At 32.6% G+C, this 16,247-nt stretch overlaps 3 protein-coding genes across 4 annotated transcripts; 1 reads left to right on the forward strand and 2 right to left on the reverse strand.

Annotated features, from left to right (window-relative positions):
* Nucleotides 1–5,067: 5,067 nt before the first annotated feature.
* DNAlig4 (DNA ligase 4) lies at nucleotides 5,068–9,229 on the reverse strand. The gene is made up of 6 exons (XM_065508442.1): nucleotides 8,988–9,229; nucleotides 8,789–8,921; nucleotides 8,566–8,733; nucleotides 7,584–8,494; nucleotides 6,167–6,766; nucleotides 5,068–6,103 (listed from the first exon to the last, which is right to left on the reverse strand). The coding sequence occupies exons 1-6, from the start codon at nucleotides 9,159–9,161 to the stop codon at nucleotides 5,309–5,311; spliced, it is 2,781 nt and encodes a 926-aa protein (XP_065364514.1). The 5' UTR covers nucleotides 9,162–9,229; the 3' UTR covers nucleotides 5,068–5,308.
* Nucleotides 9,230–9,917: 688 nt separating this feature from the next.
* LOC135957457 (mpv17-like protein 2) lies at nucleotides 9,918–11,008 on the forward strand. The gene has a single exon (XM_065508205.1). It carries the CDS (start codon nucleotides 10,172–10,174, stop codon nucleotides 10,757–10,759), a length of 588 nt encoding a protein of 195 aa, XP_065364277.1. The 5' UTR covers nucleotides 9,918–10,171; the 3' UTR covers nucleotides 10,760–11,008.
* A 424-nt stretch (nucleotides 11,009–11,432) lies between these two features.
* Ing3 (Inhibitor of growth family, member 3) lies at nucleotides 11,433–13,615 on the reverse strand. Of its 2 annotated transcripts, none has more exons than XM_065508737.1 (4): nucleotides 13,435–13,615; nucleotides 13,156–13,227; nucleotides 12,147–13,095; nucleotides 11,433–12,084 (listed from the first exon to the last, which is right to left on the reverse strand). In XM_065508737.1, exons 1-4 carry the CDS (start codon nucleotides 13,460–13,462, stop codon nucleotides 11,526–11,528), a joined length of 1,608 nt encoding a protein of 535 aa, XP_065364809.1. In that variant the 5' UTR covers nucleotides 13,463–13,615; the 3' UTR covers nucleotides 11,433–11,525. The 2 variants fall into 2 exon arrangements, with proteins under 2 accessions (XP_065364809.1, XP_065364810.1); XM_065508738.1 differs by having other exon boundaries at nucleotides 12,159–13,095; nucleotides 13,435–13,614.
* Between the last annotated feature and the right edge of the window lie 2,632 nt (nucleotides 13,616–16,247).

The raw sequence follows: 16,247 nt of genomic DNA on the forward strand, positions 1-16,247 counted from the left end.
ATTTCGTTGTACCTTCTTATCATTCCATACCTTAACATTCCATACACTATTATTATCTATAGACATCAGGATAATACATTAACATCTCAATAGTTTTTAGTTTAAACACACACTCCCTTAGACACATGCAACTTGTAAGATAGCTTACTATTTCTTTTTCAGAAATAATGCATTTTTCCTAATCTAATTTTCATTCGTAATCCATACAATACATTCTTTTTGTTACTTTTATGGTTTCTTTTGGCTATTTCTTCCATTTTCAGTTTTTTTTTTTAACAAATTTGCACATAAATCCTTTTTGGAAATTTGTTTAACACAAATTTGTTGGTTTTACATACCTTTTAATTTCAATCGTTTTTTGCCAATCTATATCCTGTTCATTTCCTCCAAATATTTCTACTACCTTTCAAAGAGCAAAAAGTAATTAACTAATGTTGCAAACTTCATTCAATATCTACGACATCGACTGTATATTTATCGGTACAGAATAATTAAGCAGATGACAGCTGGTCGTTTGTAATAATAATTCATGGAATTTTAATTTACCAGGGTTTTAACTCTAAATGCATACAAGTACACATTTGCATTAATATAAGTCATGGTAAGTTTAATCAAATCATTGATTTCTTGGAATGAATTTATGGAAAATATTTTAGTGAAACAATAAAACTTAAGTACTTGTTATAATATTTAGTTAATTCTAAGTTATAAAATGATTAAACAAAGATGATAAATCGATATGATATACTTATACAGCAGCGACGAATACGAAAACTCCTACAAAAATTTCAGAGAATTTTAAGAGAAAACATTTTCCTTAACTCAATAATTACACAGGGCAACAAAATCGAAAAAATTTGGGGGCTCAATTTTGATGTATTATGGTTCCAGTAGTACAAAAATGGTAAAAATTTTAAATTCTATGGATAAATTTCTTTTAAAAAATTGTTTTTCGAAAATTGTGAATTTTTCAATTGTTTCTCCACATAATTTAAGTAATAAACCTGATCAAGTTCTGCCGTTTTCGATTTTTCATGAGTTTTAAAACACAAACATTTGCTAAGTATTTTCACGTAAAAAATATATTTTTTGCTTAAATTTGTTATTTTAACTCGGAAACTACTGAGCCGATTAAAACGCAATATATAAACAGATTAAAGGTTATGTAAATTTGAACTTTTCTAAGTTTACTTCAATAATATCGGACTAACCCTTTTTTTGTTATCATAAATTATGTGGAGAAACATCTAAAAAAAATTCACAATTTAAGAAAAAATATTTTTAAAAAAAAATCTATCCATAGAATTGAAAAACTTTACCATTTTTGTACTTAGGTAACCATGATGCATCAAATCTATATAGTGGTTAGTGAAGCCTTTTTTTTTGCTGTTGACCTGTGTTATCTAAAATCAGAATAATCAATTATGCAATTATTGTAGTAAAGATTGCGTTCTCTGAATACCAATGAAGAGGTTCTGATGACATCTCAATAATGGAGTGTCATTCGTTTTCACTTGTGGGTGGTATTTAGACGATATTTTCAACCAGTTCGCCAGAATCCTAATCGAATAATTTCGACAGTTCTTAATAACAGGAATTGCCTTTGACAATTTTTCGTCTCTCTTTGCCGCGTGTGTGATGTAAGACTTTGCACGGTGGCTCATATCTCAATTTCATCGGCCAAAGTCCAACTTTTTGTTAACTCCGAATTCAAAAATTTTAATGCCATTCAATAGTAAACACATTGAAACTAAGGTAGCCAAAAAATTAGATAAAAATATTGTCAATTTTGTGCGTGGCTGTTAAAGTAAAATATTTTATATCATTTTATAAAAAAATTTATTTTTGTAAATTTGATCACAAGTAAATTATCATTACTCGCAAACTATTATCGATAATTGGATGATTTTTTTTTTGTTATGTTGGACAGGATAAAAGTCTTTAATAACTGGTATGATTTGTCATTGTACCGTTTATACCTGATGTGTTATTAATTTTTTCTCATGTACTATATATTAGTCAAATTTGAAATTCAGTGTAATAAAAGTGCTTAGGGTCAAAAGGGGTAAAACAAATTTTACTAACAGGAAAAAGACCAAAGTGTCCCCTTTAAACCAATATATACTTGTTGACCTATTTTGACCTGTTTGTTGAACACTTTTTTCATTTGAATAAAATTACTCCCAAATTTGTTTTCTATTTTTATTTTACCTGTTCATATGACTGGCGCATTGTACAAATCGCAATTTTGAAGATATTTGGATACAATTTGGTGCATATAGCTTTTTTTCAGCCCGAGGACGAAGCTTATTGAAAATAACTGAAATCGGCCCATTATTTCACCTAGCACCCACACAAATGTTCTAACGAAATTATACTTCATCGGTCGTAAAAGGTTAATTTATATATGCATCTACACAAATTTTGCTCCAAATAAGTTTTATATAAACTAAATTAATGTCACCTAATTTTATGATGATTGGTCCATAATTAGTCATAGCTCCCTTATAAGGCCAGCTTCCGAAAATCACTTTAACGAGCATAAATCTCTTAAAAATGATGGGATAAACACAAAATTCAACAGAAATAACTTCCATATAGACATAAATCGCACGACCTAATTTCATGGCGATTGGTCCATAATTAGTCAAAGCTCCCATATAATGCCCTCTTCCGAAATTCATTCACGAAAATAAATTATAGTGTAGGGTATTATATGGTCGAGCTAGGGTATTATATGCTGATAACTTTTTTAATAAGTATAGCTGATTCAAAAAAATAAAATTTTGCATTTTCATACTAAATGCTATACAAAAATTAAAAGTTCAACTTTAACCTTAAATAGCTCAACAACTGCTGAACCGATTTTAATGAAATTAAAAGAAGTTATCTGTCCATCAAAAAAAAATGTCTAAAATATCTCTATCGGTTCAAAAGTTACAGAGTTTTGGCCGATGAAAAACGATAATGAGCCACTGTGCATCGTTCACACCAACCACGTGTATTTTAATTTGGACAAACCCTGGTGGAGACCATGAAAACTCTTTGATATTTTTTTAAGCGCTCCTGCTTCCTTAATGAAGATATATGTAGGTTGATTAGGAAATTACTTAAATTGACTTGGTATATCCTGGTTACCCTTTTGGTTTATGTCCCGCTAACATAAATCTGTAATTTCGAAACGGATAATCCGATATTAATATAATTGGCTACAGAAGATATGATCCTAAGTTTGTGTTTTGAATTTGGATCTTTGGATAACGGGTGATTAAAATATTTTAAACGATGGCATATGTTTGCTCTAGATCCGATTTCAAATATAATATACATACATATCGCTACCGTAATATAGAATGGCCCTAACTAACATTTTCCTTTCTTTACAGGAGGAGGAATCAACTTAATAAAACTTAAAGTTCTGTAGTTGCGATTTTTTTTTAAATTGATTTTTATGAAGGTCTTCAACCAATTTAATGTTGTGACATTTTATTTTATTAATGGTGTATTACGGTATTATCTATCGAAGTATGCAAAATACTAAATTTTGGAAAAAAAAACAAGCGTTTCTATATTAAGGTAACGATATATGGAATATATTCAGACAGAGATGCTCTAAAAATAGGAAGATTGCTGGCGTCGGCACAAACAAAAGTAATACTAGTGTTTAAATTGTGCGGAGATCTCTTAAAGAACATCCCATTATTTCTGCTAAAAAAATTGTAATGTATCATGGACCGTGCAAAACTGAAAACATGTTTAATGGTCAGATGCGACGAAGAGAAAAATATTTAATGCTAATGGAATTAATTATTTTTAGTCCAAAACAGAAGTGGCCATCCAGACTTATCAAGTCAAGGAAACAGTTGATAAGTCTGGTCGAAGTTAGGAAGACAGTGATGAGGATAATCTGTCATTGGCAATAAGGTTATGCCCCTCCAATTTCGACATTCCATCAGGTCACCCTTTTTTAGTACATTTTTGGATGTCCAGAAGTCTTCGATAATGAGTCGTATTTTCCTAGCACCAAGATGGGGATCGGTCTGAAACAATTCTGGGTTGATGTTATCTACGTCTGGTGCTTTACCTTTCTTGAGTGCTTTTATAGCATTAACTAAGTATTTCCGACTCTACTGGGCATTCCGTATTTATGTCAACTGCAGCATGTGGAGTTACGCATTGACATTGCAGCGTTGTGGTGAGTTTCGGTATTGACATCATGTCGGCGAAGTAGTCGGACCATATTCCCAATTGCCTCAGATGAAGGGATAACACCCTTATCAGGAGATAAGCAGTGAATCGGTTGTTATCAGAGATCTGCTTTTCCAATCTATATAGATCCCGTATTTGCCGCTGCTAGAGCGCCTGACGCCATGTTTTTCGTCCAAGACCGCTTATCCCTTCGACCAATACGAATATGCTCTTGTTCTTTCCGCATTTATATCATTATTAATTCGTCCTCTCTCATTAATGAGTAGTCAGGTCTCATCCGTAATCCATATTTTACGCTTATGTTGGCTTATGTTGTCTGTATCCAATTTGCTGCCTAGCATTTTCTTATCACCCACTCCTTATTACACTCCACTGCACAATTTCATGTTCCGATACCTTTTCATATCGACTCCTTATAGTTCTCACGAACCTTTCCCGTACACTGGAGTTTGCCCACATCGTACTGTCTAGGTGAAGTTTTTATATTCTGTCGCCGAATCGTCGATATTTTCAGTATAACTCCAACAAGTAGCTGATGGTCGGAGGATCCGTCAGCACCTCGTATATTTCGAACATACAGTAAGAAGCCTCTCCAGTTCCTACTTATGACAATGTGGTCAATTTGAGTCTCCGTTCGGTGATCAGGGGAAATCCAGGTTACATTATGTATTCTCCAATGCGGAAATATCATCCCACCGATGGTGAGGTTATGTATGTCATACAAAATTTAGTGTGGGTTTTTGGCTTTCAGTTACCTATCTAGTTGTTGTCTATGGTGGGACCATTTAAAAATTATTGTTATTATTGAAATTTTTCGTTTCGTCGCTTTAAAAAAAATATTAAAATTTTTTTACAAATTTTATTTGAATTAAAATACAAACTTACAAAACAATAGACAAATACTAATGTATAAAAATTACTCCTAAAGGATTAATATACGAAAAATATAAACAGTAAAATTAATTGTAGAAAAAACGAAACAGTTTAACAAAGAAAACTCCTTAAACAGTTGTATAAAATAATTCGGATGAAAAAATATTAAAAAATTTATAGCCAATATGGTGAAAAAATAGTTAAAAATGACTACATATATAAATTTTTAAAAATCATGCCATGTATATTCCTTAATATCCAGCAATATTCTTGCCTTATGTGATTCAAAAATCCACTGCATATTAATTATTTCCAAATGCGACAGATTATCGGAAAATCTCTTCTTTAGCCAGTCCAAAAATGCTGCTTTATCAAATTGCAATAGATTTATAAAAATATAACTTGTTTTACTATAACAATCAGAATCATCGTTTAAATTTCTATCATTTAAAACGTTACCACCATGCCATTGATAACTCAGTTTTGCTCTCTCCGATTCCGGATCGAATGTATAGAAATAAGCGTATTTGTTACGGAACCAATTCCGATTAAGTTTTTTGTGAATTAAATTTTCCAATTCCAACAATTGCTCATCTTCTATATCAGGTACATTTTCGTCCTTTATGTGATCACATATACGTTTTAGTTCCTTGGATGAAACAAATTCGGTGTAATGATCTCCCCATTTATCACAGAATTCGCTAAAACGTTCTCTTAAGTTAGCAGTCATGGCCAACATATCGCGTGGTTTTAATTTGAATTTTTGTTTTTCACAAATACGCAAAAACCAGTCCATAGACACAATATCATATTGCTCAGCCTTACAAAGCATTTGCACACGATAAGTTTTATCGCCAGCTACCACAATGCAAGCGGGATTGTTGGGTAAGGGATTGTCTACAACAGTACCACCATTTTGTACCACTAACGTTTTTAAATACTCCGGAGTGTAGCCATTACTTAGGGATGCACTTAGGATACACACACTAAAGTCATTTAAGAGTGTTGAAATTTGTTCCACCTTTAAAAAATTAACATAAAATAAATTCATTGTTGGAAAAAATAAAAGAATTATTGCTCTTACATTAGAGGGATCAAATTTTTTAGCATATGACTGCAAACCCAGATTACGTTTTTCTGCCGCAGTCATTCTCTTACGTTTTACACGTTCTCCCGTAAAATCTTCCAAACTCACGGTTCTTTTCACTATCTTTTTTATGGCACCTCTACCGGAACTCTGTTTTATTTGATTATACTCTTCCAAAGACAAACATTCATGCCATAGTTTATCATTTCGCCAGGCTTGTATACGTGGAAAATGCAAAGCCATTGATAAAGCAAAAGCTCCCGAAGGATTTAAATCGGTGGCTTTTATCTGTAGAATAACTGAATTCCTTGGTTCTATCCAAGCTTCCGGACGACCTTCGGCATTTGATTCTCTGTAATGGTACCATATTGGTGGTGGCTCTTCAGTAGCTAAATGCCAATGTGGTTTTAAAGTGTTATTAAGCACTACTCGATGTGTGGTGTTGTTACTGACTTTGCCTATGGAATACACTTCAAATTGTTGAAGGGAAATGTACTTGAGAACACCGACTAGAAAGGATTCGACAAATGTGCGAGTACGATTGAAAAAAGCACCCATTACTATGAGATCGAATTCAGTTGTTAGACCTTCAATATACTGTAATATAAGAATTGAGAAAATATTTGTTTCATAAAAAAAAATTATGTTTAGAATCTGAACTATTTTCTCTATAGAAAATTGTTCAGAATCTGAACTATTTTCTTTCTAGAAAATTGTTCAGAATCTGAGCTATTTTCTCTCTAGAAAATTATTCAGAATCTGAGCTATTTTCTCCATAGAAAATTGTTCAGAATCTGAGCTATTTTCTCCATAGAAAATTGTTCAGAATCTGAGCTATTTTCTCTATAGAAAATTGTTCAGAATCTGAGCTAGTTTCTCCATAGAAAATTGTTCAGAATCTGAGCTAGTTTCTCCATAGAAAATTGTTCAGAATCTGAGCTATTTTCTCCATAGAAAATTGTTCAGATTCTGAGCTATTTTCTCCATAGAAAATTGTTCAGATTCTGAGCTATTTTCTCCATAGAAAATTGTTCAGATTCTGAGCTATTTTCTCTATAGAAAATTGTTCAGATTTTGAGCTATTTTCTCTATAGAAAATTGTTCAGATTCTGAGCTATTTTCTCTATAGAAAATTGTTCAGATTCTGAGCTATTTTCTCTATAGACAATTTTTCAGATTCTGAGCTATTTTCTCTATAGAAAATTTTTCAAATTCTGAACTATTTTCTCTACAGAAAGATATTCAATTTCTGAGCTATTTTCTCTTAAGAAATTTGTTTCGAGTCTGAGCTATTTCCCTAAAAAAAATAGTTCCGAATCTATTGTTCGGAATCACGGAAATTGTTTCCCTTCAAAATTTTCAACAGAATAGTATTTCAACAATAACCAACAAATATTTACTAAAAAATACTTACATCTGCCTTAACCTTATACCACCCACTACCATTCCGACGACCCGGACAATAAGCCGCCTTTTGTTGCTTCAACACCACACCCTCTTCGTGTTGGTCCAAGGCATGTTGAAACTTCTCCTTAAAATCTTCAGCTGAAGTGACTTTTACACTTTTCATTAGCCTTAAAACACCCTCCTGTTCCTTAATCAAATTTTTCAATTTATGCATTCTTTGTATGTAGGGCATTTGCAACAATGATTCGCCATTCCAAAACAACAGATCATAGACCACAAAACAAGGCTGGCAATTTCGAGCATTATTTAAATTTTTAACATCAGTATTTTCACCCTTTTCATGGTATTTATTGTGATAGGTATTCCACACCATCATTTCACCATCCAAAATTACGGAAATCATACCAATGGGTAAAAGGTGTTTAAGTTTTGTGGTCAATTTATTGTCCTCATCGTAGCAGGAACCAAAACTATTCGTATAATCAATGCCATTGCGGGAAAAATATTTGAAACGATCATTCTGGTAGTGCAACTGGAATCTTTCACCATCCATTTTAGTTTCCATGTATAAAACATCGTTGGACATAAGATTTTCTATATTGCCGGGAAATACTTCACACAATTGTGGTCTAATATACTCAAAGGGTTGTATGTTAACGGGTAAATCTAATGATCCTAGACTAGATGACGTTGCAGGCGATGGGTTAGCCATATTAAATTTATTGTCCGCTATATTGCAACATAATTTCGAGAGATTTGCACATACTTGAAAGAAGGCTTTAGCTTGCGGATGTAGTATGCCAAAAATACGTTGATCTCCAATACCTATGTGCATGGATTTCAATAAGAGACGAACGAACCACATTTGTTCTTCAGGTGAAGCTATTTCAGAGAGCTGTATTAGAACTTTTTCGGTATCTTAGGAAGAAAATAAAAAAATTTAAGAAAAAATTATTTTTGGCCATTAAAAAATATTTAATTTGACTTACTTAAACGATTCTCATTTGCAATAGAATCCAACATATCATGTACTTGTTTCAGTGTTAAATTACTGGGTTGATGGGTACATCTGGGCTTTAAGACTCGATAGACTCTTTCAGCATAATCTCCTCTAAAGCCATTAAAATTACGAGCTTCTAAAATTTCAGCATCTCTCGCTATAAACATACAAAATAATATACAATGCTAACTCAAAATCGTTATTCTACTCACATTCCAAACCCAGCTGCAATATCTTAATATAAACCTTTCCTAAAGTGGGTATTTGCATGCCATAGGGAGGACGGGCCATATCGGCATTAGGTATAAGACATCTTAAAATACAATAAAAACTACTTCGGCCGTCCTAAAAAAATAACACATTCCAAATAATATATGCGGTTTTTATTTAAAGCTAACAGCACCAACTGACCTCATCCATTTCTGGTTTCCATTTTTGTTCTTCACGAAATTTTTCTCGATGTTTACAAAATGAGTCGTAATATTGTTTAACAATTTTTGCTTTTTTATCTTTGTTATCATATTCCTTAATTTTCTTTAACATAGAACATATATCACGAAATTTAATAGTATCTGCTATTTCCATTTTGTACTGGAGGCGTCAAGTGGTTAAAAAAAGAATAAAATTGTGATGAAATTAAAATTTCCTGTGATGACGAAAAATTGTTTATCAACAACAGCTGTGTTTTTGTTTACATTTGTTATTGTAATTTTAACGTTATTGTACAGAGTTACCAGCAAGGCGAATTTATACAAGGTGGAGTCAGTCAAACAGCTGATAATTTTTTTTTTCGCTTTTTGGTTCTAACAACTGTCAAAGCTTGTTTTTATATTTAAATATCTACATATTCTAAGCTTATTAACAAAATATTTATTGTTTACATAAATAAGTAAAACCCTCACTACTCAATTATCTACACTTAATTAAGTTTTAATACTTATTTGGTTAATTTTTCATATTGGTTTTTTGACATTTGTTAAGACTAATAGTTGTTTTTGTAGAACTGACACCACCTTGTATGAATTAACCTTGGTTACCAGTAGGTAAGGTCATTTGAATTGACCTTATACAGAAAGATAGTTGGTAAAATGATTGTTGGTGAAAAAAATTTAATGATAAAAATAATTGATGAAAACGATTGTTGTTATCAGTTCACTTTTCCTATAAAGTGTTATTACTATTACGCTATCATATTTTTACCCTTAAAATCCCTGTGAAAAAACCAATTCCTATTAATCAAACAAACAATTTTCATCCGGCATCTCTATTTCTAACATCGCTGGTGTAGCAACGGCCACAGGCACGTGTTGTTTTGTTTTTTGACATATTTGTCACAATCACAATATATATATATTCTCATTTATAGAATATTCTTCCATCGACAATTTTAAGTGTTAAATTTAGCTATATTATACAAATTACATTAACAATAACATAAGTTGCCTTAAGTACTTGGAGCTTGCGCACCGAGGGGTGTGGACAGAAGCAACCTAAGGCAAAGAAAGCAAAAGTTTCAGTGAAAAAAACTCATTTAATTATACAATCAGCCATATAATAATTTCGTAAAAACAGCTTGACGAATTTCCTGTAGTAAAATGTTAATACTTATACGAGCAGCATTGAAAACTGTGGCAAAAACAAATGCAGTGCGTGTTATAAAGAAATTCCATCATAAAGCGTTCAGTGATAAATATTTGCTGGTAACAAATGTAACCATTTCATTGGGTCTTAGTTCGGCCGGAGATGTTTTGGAACAACAATACGAGAAATATTGTGGAGAATTAGAAAAATGGGATCGTACACGTACCTCACATATGGCGGTATCCGGCATGACAGTGGGTATTATCTGCCACTATTGGTATCAATTCTTGGATGCCCGCTTGCCAGGACGTTCATTGCGTATGGTGGCTAAGAAAATTTTGCTAGATCAATTTATTTGCTCACCCGTCTATATCTCGGCATTTTTCATAACTTTGGGCATTTTGGAACGCAAGTCATCACTTGAAGTGTGGGAGGAAATGAAAGAGAAAGCCTGGAAACTGTATGCCGCTGAATGGATGATTTGGCCGGTGGCACAATTTGTTAATTTCTATTGGTTACCTTTGAAATATCGTATTTTTTATGATAATATTATAAGTTTAGGTTACGATGTCTATACCTCTCAAGTTAAGCATACAAATTGAAATCGAATGTATAGTTTATATAAAATTAGGCAATTTTCATTGTTAAATTTAAGTTAGTTTGTTCAAATATTTTTTTTCTTGAACTGATGAGGCTTTATAAGAGATGGTTGTGTGAGTTTGATTTTAATTTATTTTTAATACATAGCAACAAAATACCTCAAAAAATTACAATAGAATTAATGAAACTAGCGTATTTATAAACATGAGAAACAGTTAAACTGTTGTAAAATTTTTGGTAAATTTATAAAAAAAAAATAAAATTAAATAAAAAGAATGAACAACAAAAGTGTAATTAATTAAAAAAACATAAGAAAGCTACAAATTGTTATGAAACTAATATTTGTAATAGGTTTCATAATTAAAATCGAATCTATCCCCCACTGTCAGTCACAGATTCTATTCGGACCGAAAGAGTAATTACATAGTTTGCTTCTTCAAAAAAATTTGATACGATTTTTTTAGAATTAAATCACTTCATTTTTCTAATTTGTTAAGCATTTCATTACCAAAGACGACCTTTATTTTAATATACGAAACGTCAAATTAAAATTCTTAGATCTTTTGGGAATTCTCAAAACCAAACAGAATCTGAAGCTGAAATAAAATCAAACGAAATAATAACTACGAAATTGAAACCAATCCGAATTTCTGTGAATAATAACTCTTAAAAACATTATTTTTCTTGCTTGTTGACGTTTTTATTTATATTTTTCATTCACAATAATTATTAATTTGTTCATGTAATTCATTTTATATTTAAATAATACTAATTTTTCCGATTACCACGTCTACGCATTGAAGCTGTACACTTGGGACAATACCACTTGCCTTTGGGTGGTTGTGTTATGCCCACGCACGGATAATGGAACCACTCGTAAGGGCAGGCATCGTTATCACAAGCCACCATATCGCCATAGCTCACTTGATTACAAGTACAGTAACGTGGCTCATTAGGATCATATGACCACTCACCTTCGGGGGTCTGTTCAACGACCATACCGTTTTCATTAAGCGTTATATTTGAGCCGGGCGTAAGAGCCGTAGATGTTGAAGAGTTTGCCACAGTGTTCACAGCAGTTGCCGCATTTAGAGCAGCTCTATTTGAGGTAGCTATACCAGAAACTCCTGTAGATGAGGAGGCTGTGACATGTTGTCCGGTTGCAACTAAAGAAGGAACATTGAGAGTGGCTGTATTGGCCGCTAGCATATCAACCGAGTCTACACTTAACGAAGATGACGAAGAGGCCAGACTCAAGGCTGAGGGTGTCGATGCAGGGACCACATTTGTAGAGGCTACAACATGTGAAAGATTGGTGTTTAGTTTTCTGTAATAGTGAATAGAAATACGTTAATAAATGATGTTTTATTAGAGGTAGAGTGTAAATACTTTTGAGCATACTTCTTCTTGGTTTTCTCGGTCGAACTGTTGCCAGTGAGACCTGCAGCAGAGGCAGCAGCAGCACTAGCTAAATCACGGCTAATCCAAAATTCTGTGGGTCCTCCTCCAGCGCCATGTATGGCTTCATAGCTTGCTTTCAAACTAGCAGTACGTCTACCTTGTTGCATTTGTTGGGTAGCAACTATGGCCTGGGATGCGGCAGCAGCTATAGCCGTAGAAGCTGAACCGCCAATTTGTTGTAGATTATATGCCACTGTTGATGGGGTACCTACTGTAGCTGTGGCGGGGTTTAGTACAGCTCCCATGCCAGGTGTTATAGGTCTGACTACAGCTACTGGAGGTGCAGCCTGTGGTAAACTGTTTCCCATATTAGCTCTTTTTTCGGGGACAGCACTTTGTAGAGTTGAGGTGCTGTCTCTTCTCTTCTCGGGTTTGGGAGCACGATAACGATTGTCTTTTGTTGCTCCCGTAGGAGCAGCTGGCACGGTTATACCACCCATACCCATACCGACTGTGGCGCCTCCAATAACAGCACTATGGCTATTGCTGCCTGAAGGCGCCACAGCAGCACTAAGACCGCCATAGTATCTGTTTTCCTTTTGATTTAAACCGGCCACACTTAGCAAAGCCGTTGCAGCACTGCTGCCGCCATCCATTTCCAATGAACGTTTTTCTAATATTTCGGTAATGCCGTTATTATCAGCCTCTAGTTCACATTTGAATTTAAACAATTCACTATCCAAGCGACGCAAATACCGTTCCACTAATTCATGTATTTGTGTGGCAATTGTTACCTTCTCATCGGCATCCTCTAAAACTTTGTAATATTCTTTACGCAGGTTTTGAAAGTCTGTATCGGCAGCTTCTTCTTGTATATCTCCACGTTTGCACTGTACGAAAAATGTTCTGGTCTTTTTCTCCAAAGAATCCATGCTGTCTATAATAAAAATAAATAATTTAATACAATACAAATAATTGTCTTAATATCACTACTTACTTTGAACTGATAAATCCAATTCACGCATTTCGGTAAAACGATCTCTCAACTCCTGAGGCAAATGCTCAATCACTGTAATTTATTGAAAAAATAACAAGAAAAATTAAAACAATCAGCTTTGTTTACATTTTTGTTTAACATAAACATTTCATTTTAACCTCAATTTATCGGTTTGTTTATGTTTACACTTTTCTAAGACTCCCCTGGTCATGTTTTGACGGAGCACCCTTTTTGTGATTTGCATGTTTTCTTAAGGTTGCAATTTTACTTCATACTTACTTTCTAAATAATCTTCTAAGTACAACATGTTGCTGTGTTTCTTTTTAGGTAGTTTTGAATGTTTATAATTAGTTAATTCATTTAAATTTTATAAGAATTATTAAAAATTATTTAGAAAAAATTTACGGAACTAGAATATTTTACGACTGCTTCATTTGACAATTCTCTCTTTAATGAAAACTCACAGATGTACAAAATGGTAGGTAGAATTATAGCAAATCGCCATATGTTGCCAGATTTACGAAAAGTGTATATTTTTGTACAAACATTTAATTGATAACGGTAATTTATGTTTGAATTATTTGTGTTATACAATTCAGTTCGATGTAATAATAAAAAAATTATAAATTAAGTTTTCAAATTAATAATTAACTATTTGTTATTAACAATTCCGATACAATTTGTTTGTTAAATTGTTTTCTTATGTTTTAAAACCGCTTGAATATATTATGTTATGGTTGTTAGGTAGAAAATGTTAACATTTTTACAGGTACGCGCAACAATTACATTTTCGTTATTTTATGACACTAGGGATTTATGTTTAAAGCAAATATGTATATTAAAAAATAATAAAATCCCAAAATTTGCAGATGTTTGAAGATTAAAACAGTTTTAATATGGCTGGAATTGAATTCTTACAATTTTGACAATGATATACATAATTATGTGGCTCGTTACTAGTACCCTTTATTACAACAAAAATGTATCCTAGAAAATACGTGATAAAAATTTTTACAATGATATAATTATGTGGCTCGTTACTAATACCCTTTATTACAACAAAAATGTATCATAGAATATACGTGAACAATTTTCTTAACAGGATGATTTAACTCAACAAAAGCAAGAGCCTTGATTCCATGAAGTTTTTGAAAACACACCTTACGGATTTGGTATACAATTTGGCAACACGTAGAACCTGACGGAAAATCCAAAGTTGATCTTTAGAAAGACTGGTTACCTAAATTCTCTACTCATTTCTTTAAAAAAAAGGAGGAGTAACAACACATGTTGCATTTCTCATTGTTTGGCAGTTGTAGTAAAACCTTTGAAATGAACCGGTAAACTAGTGCATGAAATTACAAATGAAATGAAACCGAAACCAATTTACAAAAAATATGTAGTTTACATTTTTTTAAACATATTTGACCTGGTTATTTTACCTCAGTATTTAAAAAATCGGACATCTCCAGGGATACCTTTCCTGTCTTTTTTAATTCTTTTTTACAAGAGCCCAATACCTTTTCATAGGCCGAAGTTCTTGACATTTGGGTGGATTGCTTCCCGTGGTACAAAATTTATACTATTGTTTGAATACCACTCAAGGGCCTTTTTTCCATAACGATGCCAAATCGGGGCAGAAATATGAAGGTACTCTGTATTAGGAAAGGTAAAAGGCGTTTTTGTGGACACTCCGTAATATATATTTCTGTGTTTATCGTGCCTGATGTCACAAATGTTTGGCTTCTTTTGCCACAAATGCAAATAGCTTGCCTCACAAGAAACTTCTTGGGGAATTTTGTTTGTCCCATCATACAGGTGAAATTGTTTGCTCGTTGTTTTGCTCATAAGTTCTTTCTTATTGCGATCTAGAACTTTCTGAACTTTATACGATCTCAACCCAGTATTAGCTTTGACTGTGTGCACATACAATTCAGAGCATTTAACTTTACGAGCTGCTTTTCTGATAGAAGTATTCGGTGCTCATCGAAAGAGTTGTTCGAATTTTTTTGTCTTACCAATATCTATTAAACATTTTTTTCTTCCTGATTAGAGTATCCAAAATCGAAAACCGGGCAAACTGTTTTTATATTTGTAAACTCCACCGGTTTCGGTTTTTTCACATTTGTTTCGGTTAAATCGGTTTTTTAAATTTGGCGATTTTTTGGACACTCTATTACTGATGACAGTGTGACATTGAATCTTCAAAGTCCATATTAATTTTTTTTTAAATATATTTTCACGTACTATTTCTAAGACCCCTTTCACACTAAGCAATTTAGTTGCGCAAGTCTCTTGTGTTTGTGGATACCCGAGGTAATGTCGGGTTAAGGAGAAGAAAATTATACATGCTGTTTTGTTGTTGGGCAAGAGACTTGCGCAACTAAATTGCCTAGTGTGAAAGGAGTCTAAGCGTTTTAATCTTCCTTATTTTTAGCAATTCTTAAATAATATTAAATTGTATTGACATCATTTATGCAGTTTGAACTGTAATTTTCTCCATTACCCCTTTAACATGCGCTTTTCCAACAATCTGGCAACAATGTCCCTTATCAAAACAGCTATAATAAAAAGCAACCCTGTGTTGTAACCAACGAATGTAAGAACAAAACAAAAAAACAATAACTGAAAACTAATAGGAAATTGTATATGTTTTTTGTTTTTTTTATCATGTCTATTTGTGTAACCAAAAAATATTGTACATTCGTAATATCCTGACGATACAGTATTCGTCATTTTGCTATCATTCGTGTCGGCCAGAAACAAGGATATTAAATGCTCTTCTCAGTATTAATTTAAAGAGCCGTCCTTATAAGAGAAAAATTAAATTGCATATTAATTAAATTAATTTGTTAATAAAGTGTTTTTTTGCAACAAAAAAGAAGAGCAATATACCTTAACAATAAATAAATAATTTACATGTGAAAGATATTTCAAGAAAACGTCAAAAGAAGTTTTATATATAAAAATAAATTACATACAAGAAAATTTAGTGATTTTTTGTATTTTCAAGTGATAAAAATTCTTAAGTGTGTGTAAAGAAAAATTTTAAATTTTGTGTATAAATATTAATAAGAATACATTTTTTAATG

The sequence above is a fragment of the Calliphora vicina genome, chromosome 4 (genome assembly GCF_958450345.1).
Source record: "Calliphora vicina chromosome 4, idCalVici1.1, whole genome shotgun sequence".
Classification (NCBI taxonomy): Eukaryota; Metazoa; Arthropoda; class Insecta; order Diptera; family Calliphoridae; genus Calliphora; species Calliphora vicina.